This window comes from Triticum urartu, chromosome 1A (assembly GCF_056163025.1).
Source record: "Triticum urartu cultivar PI428250 chromosome 1A, HENAU_Tu73, whole genome shotgun sequence".
NCBI lineage: Eukaryota > Viridiplantae > Streptophyta > Magnoliopsida > Poales > Poaceae > Triticum > Triticum urartu.
The window spans coordinates 586,012,755-586,031,228 of record NC_141873.1 but is presented as its reverse complement, the minus strand read 5'-3'; the positions used below and the strand labels follow the sequence as shown (position 1 = coordinate 586,031,228).

At 46.7% G+C, this 18,474-nt stretch overlaps 1 protein-coding gene and 1 pseudogene across 2 annotated transcripts; both read left to right on the top strand.

Annotated features, from left to right (window-relative positions):
* The first annotated feature begins 13,611 nt into the window (after nt 1–13,611).
* LOC147993137 (uncharacterized) lies at nt 13,612–13,918 on the top strand (annotated as a pseudogene).
* Nucleotides 13,919–16,253: 2,335 nt separating this feature from the next.
* LOC147993136 (uncharacterized) lies at nt 16,254–18,177 on the top strand. Of its 2 annotated transcripts, none has more exons than XM_087542384.1 (3): nt 16,254–16,431; nt 17,379–17,494; nt 17,581–18,177. In XM_087542384.1, exons 1-3 carry the CDS (start codon nt 16,324–16,326, stop codon nt 17,753–17,755), a joined length of 399 nt encoding a protein of 132 aa, XP_087398510.1. In that variant the 5' UTR covers nt 16,254–16,323; the 3' UTR covers nt 17,756–18,177. The 2 variants fall into 2 exon arrangements, with proteins under 2 accessions (XP_087398510.1, XP_087398505.1); XM_087542379.1 differs by having other exon boundaries at nt 17,343–17,494.
* The last annotated feature ends 297 nt before the right edge of the window (nt 18,178–18,474 follow it).

Genomic DNA, 18,474 nt, shown 5'->3' with positions numbered 1-18,474 from the left:
GCTCCAGCAGCAGGCCTGGCACCCAGCGGTGCTTCCAGGACGTAATTCTTCTGAGCAGCAATGAGGATAATCCTCAAGTTACGGACCCAGTCCGTGTAATTGCTACCATCATCTTTCTACTTTGCTTTCTCAAGGAACGCATTAAAATTCAATGGAACAACAGCACGAGCCATCTATCTACAATCAACATAAACAAGCAAGATACTATCAGGGACTAAGTTCATGATAAATTTAAGTTCAATTAATCATATTACTAAAGAACTCCCACTTAGGTAGACATCCCTCTAATCTTCTAAGTGATTACGTGATCCAAATCAACTAAACCATAACCGATCATCACGTGAGATGGAGTAGTTTTCAATGGTGAACATCATTTATGTTGACCATATCTACTATATGATTCACGCTCGACCTTTCAGTCTCCGTGTTCCGAGGCCATATCTGCATATGCTAGGCTCGTCAAGTTTAACCAGAGTATTCTGCTTGTGCAAAACTGGCTTGCACCCGTTGTAGATGGACGTAGAGCTTATCACACCCGATCATCACGTGGTGTCTGGGCACGACGAACTTTGGCAACGGTGCATACTCAGGGAGAACACTTCTTGATAATTTAGTGAGAGATCATCTTATAATGCTACCGTCAATCAAAGCAAGATAAGATGCATAAAAAGATAAACATCACATGCAATCAATATAACTGATATGATATGGCCATCATCATCTTGTGCTTGTGATCTCCATCTCCGAAGCACCGTCATGATCACCATCGTCACCGGCGCGACACCTTGATCTCCATCGTAGCATCGTTGTCGTCTCGCCAATCTTATGCTTCCACGACTATCACTACCGTTTAGTAATAAAGTAAAGCATTACATCGCGATTGCATTGCATACAATAAAGCGACAACCATATGGCTCCTTCCAGTTGCCGATAACTCGGTTACAAAACATGATCATCTCATACAATAAAATTCAGCATCATGCCTTGACCATATCACATCACAACATGCCCTGCAAAAACAAGTTAGACGTCCTCTACTTTGTTGTTGCAAGTTTTACGTGGCTGCTACGGGCTTAAGTAAGAACCAATCTCACCTACGCATCAAAACCACAACGATAGTTTGTCAAATAGACTCCGTTTTAACCTTCGCAAGGACCGGGCGTAGCCACACTCGGTTCAACTAAAGTTGGAGAGACAGTCGCCCCCAAGCCATCTATGTGCAAAGCACGTCGAGGGAACCGGTCTCGCGTAAGCGTACGTGTAAGGTTGGTCCGGGTCGTCTCGTCCAACAATACCGCCGAACCAAAGTATGACATGCTGGTAGGCAGTATGACTTGTATCGTCCACAACTCACTTGTGTTCTACTCGTGCATATAACATCAACATAAATAAACTAGGCTCGGATGCCACTGTTGGGTTTCGTAGTAATTTCAAAAAAAAATTCCTACGCACACGCAAGATCATGTGATGCATAGCAACGAGAGGGGAGAGTGTTGTCTACGTACCCAACGCAGACCGACTGCGGAAGCGCTGACACGACATAGAGGAAGTAGTCGTACGTCTTCACGATCCAACCGATCAAGCACCGAAACTACGGCACCTCCGAGTTCGAGCACACGTTCAGCTCGATGACGATCCCCGGACTCCAATCCAGCAAAGTGTCGGGGAAGAGTTCCCTCAGCACGACGGCGTGGTGACGATCTTGATGAACTACAGCAGCAGGGATTCGCCTAAACTCCACTACAGTATTATCGAGGAATATGGTGGCAGGGGGCAGCGCACACGGCTAAGGAATAGATCACGTGGATCAACTTGTGTCTTTCTAGGGTGCCTCTGCCTCAGTATATAAAGGAGCCAAGGGGGAAGGGGGCGCCGGCCAAGGAGGAGGGCGCAGGAGGAGTCCTACTCCTTCCGGGAGTAGGACTCCACCCAATCCTATTCCAACTAGGATTCCCAAGGGGGGAAAGAGAGAGAGGGGGGCCGGCCACCTTCTCCTAGTCCTAATAGGACTAGGGGAGGGGGAAGGTGCGCAGCCACCTTGGGCTGCCCCTTTCTCCTTTCCACTAAGGCCCATGAAGGCCCATATGGCTCCCGGGGGGTTCCGGCAACCTCCCAGTAACCCGGTAAAATCCCGATTTCACCCGGAACACTTCCGATGTCCAAACATAGGCTTCCAATATATCAATCTTTACGTCTCGACCATTTCGAGACTCCTCGTCATGTCCGTGATCACATCCGGGACTCCGAACAACCTTCGGTACATCAAAATGCATAAACTCATAATATAACTGTCATCGTAACCTTAAGCGTGCGGACCCTATGGGTTCGAGAACAATGTAGACATGACCGAGACACGTCTCTGGTCAATAACCAATAGCGGGACCTGGATGTCCATATTGGCTCCTACATATTCTACGAAGATCTTTATCGGTTAGACCGCATAACAACATACGTTGTTCTCTTTGTCATCGGTATGTTACTTGCCCGAGATTCGATCATCGGTATCCAATACCTAGTTCAATCTCGTTACTGGCAAGTCTCTTTACTCGTTCCGTAATACAACATCTCACAACTAACATATTAGTTGTAATGCTTGCAAGGCTTATGTGATGTGTATCACCGAGAGGGCCCAGAGATACCTCTCCGACAATCGGAGTGACAAATCCTAATCTCGAAATACGCCAACCCAACATCTACCTTTGGAGACACCTGTAATGCTCCTTTATAATCACCCAGTTACGTTGTGACTTTTGGTAGCACCCAAAGTGTTCCTCCGGCAAACGTGAGTTGCATAATCTCATAGTCATAGGAACATGTATAAGTCATGAAGAATGCAATAGCAACATACTAAATGATCGGGTGCTAAGCTAATGAAATGGGTCATGTCAATCAGATCATTCAACTAATGATGTGACCTCGTTAATCAAATAACAACTCATTGTTCATGGTCAGGAAACATAACCATCTTTGATTACCGAGCTAGTCAAGTAGAGGCATACTAGTGACACTTTGTTTGTCTATGTATTCACACATGTATTATGTTTCCGGTTAATACAATTCTAGCATGAATAATAAACATTTATCATGATTACAAGGAAATAAATAATAACTTTATTATTGCCTCTAGGGCATATTTCCTTCAGTCACATCGCCATGTGACCAACATCCAAAGAGTTTACTAGAGTCAATAATCTATTTCACATCACTATGTGATTAACACTCAATGAGTTCTGGGTTTGATCATGTTGCTTGTGAGAGAGGTTTTAGTCAACGTGTCTGCAACATTCAGATCCGTATGTACTTCGCAAATCTCTACGCTATATTTGGAGCCATTTCAAATAACTGTTCTACTTGGAGCTATTCTAAATTGTTGCTCCATTATACGTATCCAGTATCTCTACTCAGAGCTATCCGGATAGGTGTTAAGCTTGCATCGACGTAACTCTTGACATCGAACTCTTTATCACCTCCATAACCGAGAAACATATCCTTATTCCTCTAAGGATAATTTTGACCGCTATCTAGTGATCTACTCCTAGATCACCTTTGTACCCTCTTGCCAGACATGTGGCAAGGCACAGATCAGGTGCGGTACTCAGCATGGCATACCGTATAGAGCCTATGACAAAAGCATAGGGGACGACCTTCGTCCTTCCTCTTTCTTCTGCCGTGGTCGAGCTTTAAGTCTTAACTTCATACCTTACAACTCAGGCAAGAACTCCTTCTTTGGCTGATCCATCTTGAACACCTTCAAGATCATGTCAAGGTATGTGCTCATTTGAAAGTACCATTAAGCGTTTTTGATCTATCCTTATAGATCTTGATGCTCAATGTTCAAGTAGCTTAATCCAGGTTTTCCATTGAAAAACACCTTTCAAATAACCCTATATGCTTTCCAGAAATTCTACATCATTTCGGATCAACAATATGTCATCCACATATACTTATCAGAAATGTCATAGTGCTCCCACTCACTTTATTGTAAATACACGTTTCTAAGAAACTTTGTATAAACCCATAAACTTTGATTACTCCATCAAAGTGTATATTCCGACTCCGAGATGCTTGCTCTAGTCCATGGAAGGATCGCTGGAGCTAGCATACCTTTTAGCATGCTTAGGGTAGACAAAACCTTTCTGATTGTATCACATACAACCTTTCCTTACGAAAACTGGTAAGGAAACTTGTTTTGACATCCATCTACCAGATTTCATAAATGCAGCTTATGCTAACATGATTACAACGGACATAAGCATCGCTACGGGTGAGAAAATCTCATCGTAGTCAACTACTTGAACTTGTGAAAAATAATTCGCCACAAGTCGAGCTTCATAGACGGTGACATTACCGTCCACGTCCGTCTTCTTCTTAAAATTCACATGTACCTAACAGCCTTACGACCATCAAGTAGTTCTTCCAAAGTCTACACTTTGTTTTCATACATGGATCCTCTCTCGGATTCTATGGCCTCGAGCCAATTTTTGGAATCCGGGCCCACCATCGCTTCTCCATAGCTCATAGGTTCATCGTTGTCCAACAACGTGACCTTTAAGACAGGGTTACCACTTAGAAGTTGTACACACCCTTGTCAACCTATGAGGTTCGATAGTAACTCGATCTGAAGCTCCATGATCATCATCATTAGCTTTCTCTTCAACTGAGGCAGGTGCCACAGAAACATTTTTCCTGTGCTGCGCTACTCTCTGGTTGAAGTAAAGGTTCAACAACCTCATCAAGTTCAATCTTCCTCCCACTCAATTCTTTCGAGAGAAACTCTTTCTCGAGAAAAGACCTGATTCTAGAAACAATCCCTATTGCTTTCGGATTTGAGACAGGAGGTATACCCAACTGTTTTGGGTGTCCTATGAAGATGCATTTATTCGCTTTGGGTTCAAGCTTATCAGCGTGAAACTTTTTCACATAAGCATCGCAGCCCCAAACCTTTTAAGAAACGACAGCTTAGGTTTCTCTGAACCATAGTTCATACGGTGTCGACTCAAATGGAATTGCGTGGTGCCCTATTTAAAGTGAATGTGGTTGTCTCTAATGCCTAAACCCATAAACTATGGTGGTAATTCGATAAGAGACATCATAGTATGCACCATGTCCAATAGGGTGCAATTATGATGTTCGGACACACCATCACACTATGGTGTTCCAGGATATATCAGTTGTGAAACCATTTCCACAATGTCTTAATTCTGTGCCAAACTTGTAATTCAGATATTCATCTCTATGATCATATCATAGATATTTTATCCTCTTGTCACGACGATCTTTCAACTTCACCCTGAAATTACTTGAACCTTTCAATAATTCAGACTCGTGATTCATCAAGTAAATATACAGCATCTACTCAAATCATCTGTGAAGTAAGAACATAACGATATCCACTACATGCCTCAGCACTCATTGGACTGTACACATCAAGATGTATTACTTCCAACAAGTTGCTTTCTTGTTCCATCTTACTGAAAAACAAGGCCTTTCAGTCATCTTGCCCATGCGGTATGATTTGCATGTCTCAAGTGATTCAAAATCAAGTGAGTCCAAAAGATCCATCAACATGGAGCTTCTTCATGCGTTTTATACCAATATGACTCAAATTGCAGTGCCACAAGTATGTGGTGCTATCATTACTATCTTATATCTTTTGGCATGAACATGTGTATCACTATGATCGGGATTCAATAAACCATTCATTTTAGGTGTAAGACCATTGAAGGTATTATTCAAATAAACAGAGTAACCATTATTCTCCTTAAATGAATAACCGTATTGCGATAAACATAATCAAATCATGTCTACGCTCAATGCAAACACCAAACAAAAATTATTTAGGTTTACCACCAATCCCGATGGTAGACGGAACATGCGATGTTTGATCACATCAACTTTGGAAACTCTTCCAACACATATCATCGTCTCACCTTTGGCTAGTCTCCGTTTATTCTGTAGCCTTTTATTTCGAGTTACTAACACTTAGCAACCGAACCGGTATCTAATACCCTGCTGCTACTAGGAGTACTAGTAAAGTACACATTTAATATAATGTATGTCCAATACATACTTCTGTCAACCTTGCCAGCCTTCTCATCTACCAAGTATCTAGGGTGGTTCTGCTTCAGTGACCGTTCCCCTTATTACAGAAGCACTTAGTCTCGGGCTTGGGTTCAACTTTGGGTTTCATCACTAGAGCAGCAACTGATTTGCCGTTTCATGAAGTATCCCTTTCTTGCCCTTTCCTTTCTTGAAACTAGTGGTTTTACTAACCATCAACAATTGATGCTCCCTTTTGATTTCTACTTTCGCGGTGTCGTGAATAGCTCAAGGATCACATCTATCCCTGATATGTTATAGTTCATCATGAAGCTCTAGTAGCTTGGTGGCAGTGACTTTGGAGAACCATCACTATCTCATCTGGAAGATCAACTCCCACTCGATTCAAGTGATTGTTGTACTCATACAATCTGAGCACATGCTCAACGATTGAGCTTTTCTCCTTAGTTTGCAGGCTTAAGAAACTTGTCAAAGGTCTCATACCTCTTGACGTGGGCACTAGCCTGAAATCCCAATTTCAGTCCTTGGAACATCTCATATGTTCTGTGATGTTTCAAAAACGTCTTTGGTGCCTCAATTCTAAACCATTTAGCATTACGCACTGAACTATCATGTAGTCATCAAAACGTGTATGTCAGATGTTCGCAACATCTACAACTGACGCTTGAGGTTCAGCTCACTGAGCGGTGCATTAAGGACATAATCCTTCTGCGCAGCAATGAGGACAATCCTCAGTATACAGACCCAGTCCGCATAATTGCTACTATCAACTTTCAACTAAATTTTTCTCTAGGAACATATCTAAAACAGTAGAACTAAAGCGTAAGCTACGACGTAATTTGCAAAGTCCTTTTGACTATGTTCATGATAATTGAGTTCATCTGATTATTTCATGAACTCCCACTCAGATAGACATCCCTCTAGTCATCTAAGTGATACATGATCCGAATCGACTAGGCCGTGTCCGATCATCACGTGAGACGGACTAGTCATCATCGGTGAACATCTCATGTTGATCGCATCTTCTATACGACTCATGTTCAACCTTTCGGTCCTCCGTGTTCCGAGGCCATGTCTGTACATGCTAGGCTCGTCAAGTCAACCTAAGTGTTTCGCATGTGTTCCAAGGCCATGTCTGTACATGCTAGGCTCGTCAACACCCGTTGTATTCGAACGTTAGAATCTATCACACCGGATCATCACGTGGTGCTTCGAAACAACGAACCTTCGCAACGGTGCATAGTTAGGGAGAACACTTTTCTTGAAATTTTAGTGAGGGATCATCTTATTTAAGCTACCGAAGATGTAAAATATGATAAACATCACATGCAATCAAATAGTGACATGATATGGCCAATATCATTTTGCTCCTTTTGATCTCCATCTTCGGGGCTCCATGATCATCGTCGTCACCGGCATGACACCATGATCTCCATCATCGTGTCTTCATGAAGTTGTCTCGCCAACTATTACTTCTACTACTACAGCTAACAGTTAGCAATAAAGTAAAGTGATTACATGACGTTTATGTTGACACGCAGGTCATAAATAAATTAATACAACTCCTATGGCTCCAGCCGGTTGTCATACTCATCGACATGCAAGTCGTGATTCCTATTACAAGAACATGATCAATCTCATACATCACATATATCATTCATCACATCCTTTTGGCCATATCACATCACACGGCATATGCTGCAAAAACAAGTTAGACGTCCTCCAATTGTTGTTGCAAATTTTTACGTGGCTGCTATAGGTTTCTTAGCAAGAACGTTTCTTACCTACGCGAAAACCACAACGTGATATGCCAATTTCTATTTACCCTTCATAAGGACCCTTTTCATCGAATCTGATCCGACTAAAGTGGGAGAGACAGACACCCGCTAGCCACCTTATGCAACTAGTGCATGTCAGTCGGTGGAACCTGCCTCACGTAAGAGTACGTGTAAGGTCGGTCCGGGCCGCTTCATCCCACGATGCCGCCGAATCAAGATAAGACTAGTAACGGCAAGTAAATTGACAAAATCGACGCCCACAACTACTTTGTGTTCTACTCGTGCATAGAAACTACGCATAGACCTAGCTCATGATGCCACTGTTGGGGATCGTAGCAGAAATTCAAAATTTTCTACGCATCGCCAAGATCAATCTATGGAGTAATCTAGCAACAAAGGGAAGGAGAGTGCATCTACATACCCTTGTAGATCGCTAAGCGGAAGCGTTCAAGTGAACAGGGTTGATGGAGTCGTACTCGTCGTGATCCAAATCACCGATGATCCTAGTGCCGAACGGACGACACCTCCGCGTTCAACACACATGCAGCCCGGTGACGTCTCCCACGCCTTGATCCAGCAAGGGGAGAAGGAGAGGTTGGGGAAGACTCCGTCCAGCAGCAGCACAACGGCGTGGTGGTGAAGGAGGAGCGTGGCAATCCTGCAGGGCTTCGCCAAGCACCGCGGGAGAGGAGGAGGACTTGGGAGAGGGGGAGGGCTGCGCCAGAACTTAGGTGCGGCTGCCCTCCCACCTCCCACATATATATAGGGGCAAGGGAGAGGGGGCGACGGCCGGGGGGGTTGCCTTGCCCCCCAAGGCAAGGGGGGCGCCCCCCTTTAGGGTTCCCCCAAAACCCTAGGCGCATGGGCCATAGGGGGGAGGCGCCCAGCCCACTAAGGGGCTGGTCCCTCTCCACACACAGCCCATAGGGCCCTCCGGGGCAGGTGGACCCCCGAAACCCCTTCTGTGGTCCCGGTACAATACCGACAACCCCCCGAATTATTCCGGTGACCATATGATGACTTTCCATATATAAATCTTTACCTCCGGACCATTCCGGAACTCCTCGTGATGTTCAGGATCTCATTCGGGACTCCGAACAACATTCGGTAACCACGTACATCTATTCCCTATAACCCTAGCGTCACCGAACCTTAAGTGTGTAGACCCTACGGGTTCGGGAAGCATGTAGACATGACCGAGACACCTCTCCGGCCAATAACCAACAGCGGGATCTGGATACCCATGTTGGCTCCCACATGTTCCACGATGATCTCATCGGATGAACCACGATGTCGAGGATTCAATCAAGCCCTATTCAATTCCCTTTGTCTAGCGGTATTGCACTTGCCCGAGATTCGATCGTCGGTATCTCGATACCTTGTTCAATCTCGTTACCGGCAAGTCTCTTTACTCGTTCCGTAACACATCATCCCATGATCAACTCCTTGGTCACATTGCGCATATGATGATGTCCTACCGAGTGGGCCCAGAGATACCTCTCCGTCACACGGAGTGACAAATCCCAGTCTCGATTCGTGCCAACCCAACAGACACTTTCGGAGATACCCGTAGTGTACCTTTATAGCCACCCAGTTACGTTATGACGTTTGGTACACCCAAAGCATTCCTACGGTATCCGGGAATTGCACAATCTCATGGTCTAAGGAAATGATACTTGACATTAGAAAAGCTTTAGCATACGAACTACACGATCTTTGTGCTAGGCTTAGGATTGGGTCTTGTCCATCACATCGTTCTCCTAATGATGTGATCCTGTTATCAACGACATCCAATGTCCATGGTCAGGAAACCGTAACCATCTATTGATCAACGAGCTAGTCAACTAGAGGCTTACTAGGGACATGGTGTTGTCTATGTATCCACACATGTATCTGAGTTTCCTATCAATACAATTATAGCATGGATAGTAAACGATTATCATGAACAAGGAAATATAATAATAACTAATTTGTTATTGCCTCTAGGGCATATTTCCAACAGAATAGTCACACTCGATTCAACTAAAGTTGGAGAAACAGACACCCACTAGCCACATGTGTGCGAAGCACGTCGGTAGAACCAGTCTCGCGTAAGCCTACGCGTAATGTCGGTCTGAGCCGCTTCATCCAACAATACCGCCGAATCAAAGTATGACATGCTGGTAAGCATTATGACTATTATCACCCACAACTCTTTGTGTTCTACTCGTGCATATAACATCTACGCATAGACCTGGCTCGGATGCCACTGTTGGGGAACACAGTAATTTAAAAAAAATCCTACGCACACGCAAGATCCATCTAGGTGATGCATAGCAATGAGAGGGGAGAGTGTTGTCCATGTACCCTCATAGACCGTAAGCGGAAGCGTTATGACAACGATGTTGATGTAGTCGTACGTCTTCACGATCCGACCGATCCTAGCACCGAAGATATGGCACCTCCGCGATCTGCACACGTTCAGCTCGGTGACGTCCCATGAACTCTAGATCCAGCTGAGGTCGAGGGAGAGTTGCGTTAGCACGACAACGTGGTGATGGTGATGATGAAGCTACCGGCGCAGGGCTTCGCCTAAGCATTGCAACGATATGACCGAGGTGGAAATCTGTGGAGGGGAGCACCGCACATGGCTAAACAATCAACTGGTGTGTCTATGGGGTGCCCCCCTCCCCCGTATATAAAGGAGTGGAGGAGGGGAGGGCCGGCCCTCCCTATGACGCGCCCCAAGGGGGATTCCTACTCCTAGTAGCAGTAGGTTTCCCCCCTTCCCTAGTTGGAGTAGGAGAAGGAAGGGGAAGAGGGAGAGAAGGAAAGAGGGGGGGCGTCGCCCCCTCCCTAGTCCAATTCGGACCAGCCCATGGGGGGGCGAGCAGCCACCCCTTGAGGCCCTTCTCTCCTTTCCCGTATGGCCCATTAAGGCCCATCACTTCCCCGACGAATTCCTGTAACTCTCCGGTACTCCGAAAAATACCTGAATCACTCGAAACCTTTCCGATGTCCGAATATAGCCTTCCAATATATCGATCTTTACGTCTGGACCATTTCAAGACTCCTCGTCATGTTCGTGATCTCATCCGGGACTCCGAACAACCTTCGCTACATCAAATCACATAACTCATAATACAAAATCGTCATCGAACGTTAAGCGTGCGGACCCTACGGGTTCGAGAACTATGTAGACATGACTGAGACACATCTCCGGTCAATAACCAATAGCGGAACCTGGATGCTCATATTGGCTCCTACATATTCTACGAAGATCTTTATCGGTCAAACCGCATAACAACATACGTTGTTCCCTTTGTCATTGGTATGTTACTTGCCAGAGATTCGATCGTTGGTATCATCATACCTAGTTCAATCTCGTTACCGGCAAGTCTCTTTACTCATTTCGTAATGCATCATCCCGCAACTAACTCATTAGTCACATTGCTTGTAAGGCTCATAGTGATGTATATTACCGAGAGGGCCCAGAGATACCTCTCTGATAGACGGAGTGACAAATCCTAATCTCGATCTATGCCAACTCAACAAACACCATCGGAGACACCTGTAGAGCATCTTTATAATCACCCAGTTACGTTGTGACGTTTGATAGCACACAAGGTGTTCCTCGGTATTCGGGAGTTGCATAATCTCATAGTTAGAGGAACATGTATAAGTCATGAAGAAAGCAGTAGCAATAAAACTGAACGATCATTATGCCAAGCTAGGATGGGTCTTGTCCATCACATCATTCTCTAATGATGTAATCCCGTTCATCAAATGACAACACATGTCCATGGCTAGGAAACTTAACCATGTTTGATTAACGAGCTAGTCAAGTAGAGGCATACTAGGGACACTCTGTTTGTCTATGTATTCATACATGTACTAAGTTTCTGGTTAATACAATTCTAGCCTGAATAATAAACATTTATCATGATATAAGGAAATATAAATAACAACTTTATTATTGCCTCTAGGGCATATTTCCTTCACGAGGATGATGGGCACACGATCCTTGATGTGGAGCTCGTTGAGGCGATCCGAGGTGAATATGGCACCAGCGAAGGAGCCGTCGTCGGAGGGATCAGCCTCGGAGTGGGACATGGTGGGAGGGGAGCGCGGCGCGGTTAGGGTTTGGGAGGTGGTGGAGGGAGAAGACAACAGCGGCGTAAGGCGGCGGCTGTGTTGGAGGGGGAGGAAATTGGGGCGGCTGCGAGGAGGTGGCAGCGGCGATTAGGGTTTGGGAAGATGCGGGGGCGGCTGTTGGGAGGGTAGCGGCGGCGGCCGTGTAAGGTTGGTGAGTTGCGGTGGCGGCCTAGGGTTGACAGGGCGTGGCGACGGCTGCGTTGGAGGGGGAGGGAAGTGTGGCGGCTGCGAGGAGATGGCAGCGGCGATTAGGGTTTGGGAAGATGCGGCAGCGGCTGCAGGAGGGTAGGACGGCGGCGGTGTAGGGTTGGTGAGTTGCGGTGGCGGCGGCGGCAGGAGAGAGGGCGCGGCGGCGGCCTAGGGTTGAGAGGCCGCGGCGGGGGCTACAGGGAGGTGCAGCGACGGCGGCGCAGGGCGGAAGCGATGTAGATCGTAAGCTAAACTGATATTATGTAGAAAGATGTAGGATGCAACTTATTGTATTTCATGGAGTCGGTTACAATATATACACAAGATATCTTGCGTGACAAGGAAACTAATTCTACCACATCTTTAGAAGTTAACTATATAAGGCTAAAGAAGATAGGAACAACAATACAAATATGTCACGTTCAATAGGCAATAACGAAATCTTCCTTTCTTCTCGCTGCAACGACGACCACGTTGACGAGTTGCCCTGCGCCATCATCTGAATCGCTTGCTACGGAGTAAGCTGCTGTTCTCCTGCTGCTCTCAATCTCGGCAGTGGCAAGAAATTTTGCCACTGGTACACCATCCGTTGGGTATGCGGAGATGCATGGGTGTTCGCATGGGCAAAGCAACCATGCATGCTCATGGGTGCTTCCTCGAGGTTGATGATCACCCAAAGTAGTAGTACCATCAAAGCTCAGTTGTGATCTTGCATCAGATATTACGTCACATATATGTCTCCTGTTTGAAGTTTTGAAGTCCAAACAAAGTATCCTATAAACCAGTTTTAACAAAACAACTACCTAAAACTAGTTTTCCTAAAAACACTATAAACTGATTTTGCTATAACTCGTTCCGTCTTATACGTCAGGGCGGGCCGCCCGGTCATTGATCGGTCATAATCTTTCGACCCAGAAGGCCCTCTCAAATGACCAGACTGATTGACACCCCTCATATCCAGCCCAAATATGGGACGGATATGGGGGGTGTCCGGGCACACCCGACACGTAGGACGGACGAAGGGGTCCCATGCGGACTCGCCCGGAAACCCGACGGTCCGATGGATGCCTCCTCGGTCCCTGCGGTGTGAACGCCATGTGGCGCCGGTCCAGCTCGCTGCCCGAGACCAAATCCACATATTTAAATCTGACGGCGTCCCACAACCCTAGCCCATCCACCTTCTTCCTCTCCGCGCCGCTAGTGCACGCCCATCCACCTCCCTCTCCCGCTCAGGCGCTATGCCCATGCTCCGACGCTCCGCCATGGTCTGAAGAAAGATCACCTACTACGCAATGCTCACGCCAGAGCCCCGTTACGAGATCCTGCAGGAGATCCGAGTGAGGCAAGCCGCGCGCGCCGCCGCATCGCTGTCGGGCTACCTCCGGACTCGCCGGAGCTGGAGGGGGAGGAGGAGTAGCCGGGAGAAGAGGAGGGAGAGGAGCTGGCTCCGATGGAGGTGGAGGAGGCGGAGCAGCCAGAGCAGGAGCTGCCAGGCTTCAACATGGAGCAGGCGGAGGCGGAGTTTGCCGTCGCCCAATCAAAGGAGATGGCAGAGCAGCAGGCCATCCTGGAGTCCATCCAGGATGAGGCCTATGTGGATGCCAACCGGGCGTTCCTCCGGCAGGAGCAGGTGGCGTCCGTCGTGCTCTTCGCCGAACATGAGGTGGAGATAGAGGAGGAGAAGGCCGGAGCGGCTGCTGCCGCCCATGCTGCCGGAGCCGGGCACAGAGATCATCAACATCTCCGACGAGGAGTAACTAGGTGATCGACATAGTACGTATGTTTATTTCATATGCTTGTCTTTGTATGTATTTAAGAATCTAGTATGAGATGTTCGGATGCAACTTGTGAAATTTGGGGTGTGCCCTGTCACTGCCCGCGGACGCGTCCGGGCACGTCCGCGGGCGTTTGAGGGGCCATATTTGACATATTGGGCTGTAGATGCTCTTACTTGCATCTGCTCTTTTTCCTAACCACCTTTTTGTATTCCATGCCGTGCATACCCACGCACGCGAGCCTCGATCTACTGCCATCGCCGCCGCTACCCAATGCTGAATCCCTTCTCCGCTGCCACATACTGCCGGCGCATCTTCCTCCCCAGCCGCACCTTCTTCTCCTCGTGGCCGCCTGAGGCGCCCTCTGACAAATTTCGGATGGCTCCAAGGAAGGCAGCAGCGCTGCTATAGTGGTCGTGATCCATAGATCCGGGCCAGCGGCCCCATGGGGAGGCGGTGGCATCCTCATCGGGATGGCGATGAGGTAGGGGCGGCCCGTTGTACGCTAGCTGCGTCCCTGCGGTGGCGGCGGGTCAGATCAGATCTGACCTCAACTGCAACGACGACATGCTGGGCTTGGTCTGTGGTCATATCTGATCCGGCCGACGCGGCCTGTTCCATGCACGGCGGCAGTGATCGATGGCGGTCCCATGCACATGATACTGGATGGAGGGTCCTCGAGCGGATCAGGGTGAAAAGCCTACTCTGTTGGCACATTGCCAGGGTCGCCGATGGCGTCGTTTTTTTCGTCGGCCCCTTCTTGAAGGCATCGTCGTGGAGAAGCTCTAGACCCCTATCTGCTACCTTCGATGGAAACCCTAGATTAGTCGATTGGATGATGGTGGCGCTCATGTGACGTGCCCCACTTGAGGGTGTCATTTTTGTAGGTGTGCATAGGCTTGAGGGACCAGTGGAAGGCATCTGCGATGGAGCGGCCTTCCCTGTGACAAGTCGACATCGTGGAGTCTCGGCGGCGAGGCGCAGCAAACTCTCAGCAACGGATGTGTGATGTTGAACGCGCGCGTAGGGAGGAGGCGTTGTCTGGCGTCATGGGGGCGTCAATAGCAGACCTAGCAAGGTCGATGCGTCAACCTATGAGTGCGTCGTACCGGTTTTTGCCCCAGACCCGGTATGGCTTCGTCGGGGCCTCTGGCTTTATGTTAGGCTAGGTAGAAGTCTGGGCATTCAGCTCACACTTTCTACACCCCTCATTAATGGATAGGAGCAGCGACAGATATTACCAAAATAGCGGATTCGGACATATTGATGCATTACTTTGTAAGGTCTTTGTGAATAATTAATAAAGTTACTACATGTATCTCCTAGATGCAAAGGCCGGGGGTCATCCTCCTTTACTAAAAAAAGTAAAAAGAAATCCATACCATGCATGCTTTATCTAACGTCAGCTTCTGTTAGGTTTTATCCGATCGGGTTGCACGTGTTAAAAATATGGGGATGCTTAGGAGGCAGTCGATTGAAATTTCATTTTAGGTCGGAGAATCAACATGAAGCGTTAGATAAAAAACCAACGCACCGGATAATCTCTTCTACCTCGAATTGTTTGTTCCTGGAAACAATAGTTCCCTGGTATTCTTCTTACTCCCGCCGCCCTGCTGCCGACGCCCGCGGCCAGCGGCGCTCCCGAGCCAGCCTTGCCGCCCCGCCCTCCCCCAACCTCTTCCCACCGCCGGGCATGCTGCCACCGGCCCCCTCAAAAATAAAAAGTTATGTGTGGTCAAATGAGCATACGGATTATCATTTTATAACCACATGCCAACATACGCTTGGGAATCTTAGACACAAAGGCCTGAAATCAGAGAAATTTTGGAAGATCACACATGTTGATAAGTTAAATTAGTGTGCACTAACCTTGGAGCATTACATTAAATAGTAGAGGCATGCAAACTATTTTTCACTATTCTAGAACATTATTTAAAATTCATGTAACTACAAAAATGACTACAAACAGGTCAGAAAATCCTATAGCTATAATAGCCCTGCTATCCCATCCTGGGAAAGACCGAAGGAATCGCAAAAACCAGTAAATGGATGGGCGCACGATGCACTGAGTGAATCAAACATATTAGGCCAAATGAAAAAAAAACATGATTATTTATAGGTGTTGGCTAAATTACCGTTTTAGGGGTTGTTGGCTAAACTACTGAAAGACGAAACATTTCTACAAAAACTGGTAGCTAAAAGTTTTTTTTACATAACTGGTAGTAGTAGCTAAAAGCTAAAACAAAATTGAAAAAAAAAGAATTGTCCGAAAAACTAGTGGTTGAGGCCTATAGAAGGCCCACAAAAGGAGCCATCGTCTTGTTTGTTGTTTCCTCTCCTCTGTCTCGAGTCCCGATTTGCGCCGGCGACGGAAGCAGTTCATCTCCATGGCGGCGACCGCGCTCCGGATCGGCGGCCGCGCCGTCCGGCCATCGCTGGCCGCGGCGGCGGCGCAGCAGAACCATCCCACCACCTCTCGGCTCTTTCACAGCACGGTATTTTCGACCCTTGTTTGCTCCCATCGTAGGAACCCTAACCCTAACCCTAGTAAGGCGGATTCTCCCCTGCTGGCGTGTGAATGCTGGTGACGCTGTTCTATTCTGGAAGGATGCTTCGGAACAAGATGGCTTGCTGATGGACCAATATGAGCACCTCTTCTCTTTTGCTCTTCAGGAGTATCTCCCAGTCCAGCAATTCAGGGACCATCTGCACTACTTTCACCAGCCTCTATCCTTGACCTCCAAATCAAATTGAACAGTGTGTTTGCTTGCACATTCAGTACCTGGCTGAGATGATGAGGCTGAGCAATGCTGCTAATGCCTGGCCGCATAAATTGTTCAAACAAATTGTGTACCTGGCTGCCTAGAAATCTGGAATATCTGGAAGCAAAGTAACTGGAAATACTTTGATGCTGTGACTCCTACATTGGAAGGGTGGGCTGCTGTTCTTAAGGAGGATTTATAAATCAACTTAAGTTCAGGGTCTCCCCTAATCTATCTGACTTCCTAACCTCTTTTGTAAATTCCATTGTACTCTGCATGTTTAATTAGCAACCTAGCGCTTCCTTCTCGTTTACCAAATGCTACAATCTGAATCTGAAAGAAGGGCATAATAATCCTGGGTTCAGAAAATTCGCTTGATATGCTGCTGGTCTTAATTTACATGCATCCTTGACTGAATTTAGCTGGGTGCTAGTGCATGCTGTCAGACTCAAGTGCTGAATGACATTATCGTTGCATTGTTTGCCAATTGATTGATTGCACGCCTCTTGGAATCTTTTTGAGTGCTACTGCTGTCATAAAGCATATATACCTGCTCTACTTCTGAGATAAACTTCGATATTGATCTGTTCCTGATTTGGGTTAATGCGGTTTCTCCCTGTCTTGCTCTGTCAATAACAATGCAGAAGGTGGCTGCAACTCATTCGGCTGAGATCCTGCAGGTCAAAGAGGAGCTCTACCGCATGATGTCCGAAAACAGGGACAAGATAGGAAATCAGAAGGGCCTGATCAAGCACCTCTCATCCCATGTGGAGCCTAAACCCGAGGACCCCGTCTGGTATGATCTTGAGCCCGGTATTGTTCTATATGCCTGTTACAGTCTTGGTTTACAAGGGCTCTAATCTCTCTTGTACTTCTCTGCAGGCGCTTCTATCGTAGGGCAAAGTGGTACCATTTAGTCATGATGTATAGCCCAGCATTCCTTTATGGCTACATGTCTATGTTGGATGTGCCTGATGGGAAGAAGGAGATGACACCAGCTGAGAAGGATGATTTTAACAAGAGGATGGCCGCGTTGATGCCCAATGTGGAACTTTGAGGGCAGCTAGTTGGATATAGTGACTAACCCCAGCACTTTATGTAGTTGCCATCTTGCCATTGCTCTGTTTGGACACTGCGGCTTTGTTAGACTAAATTATCTGTCATGTTCAGTGCGATTATATGTTATGGTAAGGCTGAACTAGCTGTGATGCTTGGTGAAAAGTGCTATCTTAAAAGTTAAGACTGAGTTATCAGTGAGAATGTTGGCTCAAGTGGTATAGTACTATATTGATGTTATTTGGGTCTCCCTTGGCAAGTTAGTTGATTGGTTCTTTGTTTGTTGAAGGATGCGCGAGCTCTTTGCTCACACTGTATTTCGTTTGTCTTATGCATAGCTGAAAACGTGCTTGTGTGGAAAGGGTGATGACTATTTGGCTACTCTGCTGTGTTCTGTAACAGTAAGACATGATTGCTCTCTAACTGCCCCAGTGTGTCAAGATAATTCAGTTTTTGTGACTTAGCAGTACAGTTTCATGTACCATTAATCTTTAGAGGGAATGAAGATCAAGAGTGTTACAAGATGCCTGCATGTAACTTTAAATCCAGTCACAGCCATGTATGAACCAATTTTGATTGAATGATGATACTCTTTTCTGACCTCTTGTATGATCATCCTAGTCTAGCAAGCCAACATTGATTTCTTACAGCCATCAAAAGGAATCATTAGTTACACCCACCAGGTTATTCAAATGCTCATCTAAGCCTGCTATGCTTGTA

Coding starts and splice junctions, on each gene's coding strand:
- LOC147993136 (XM_087542379.1), top strand. CDS start 16,324: ATGGCGGCGACCGCGCTCCGGATCGGCGGCCGCGCCGTCCGGCCATCG. Junction 16,432..17,342: donor CTCGGCTCTTTCACAGCACG/GTATTTTCGACC, acceptor ATAACAATGCAG/AAGGTGGCTGCAACTCATTC. Junction 17,495..17,580: donor AAACCCGAGGACCCCGTCTG/GTATGATCTTGA, acceptor ACTTCTCTGCAG/GCGCTTCTATCGTAGGGCAA.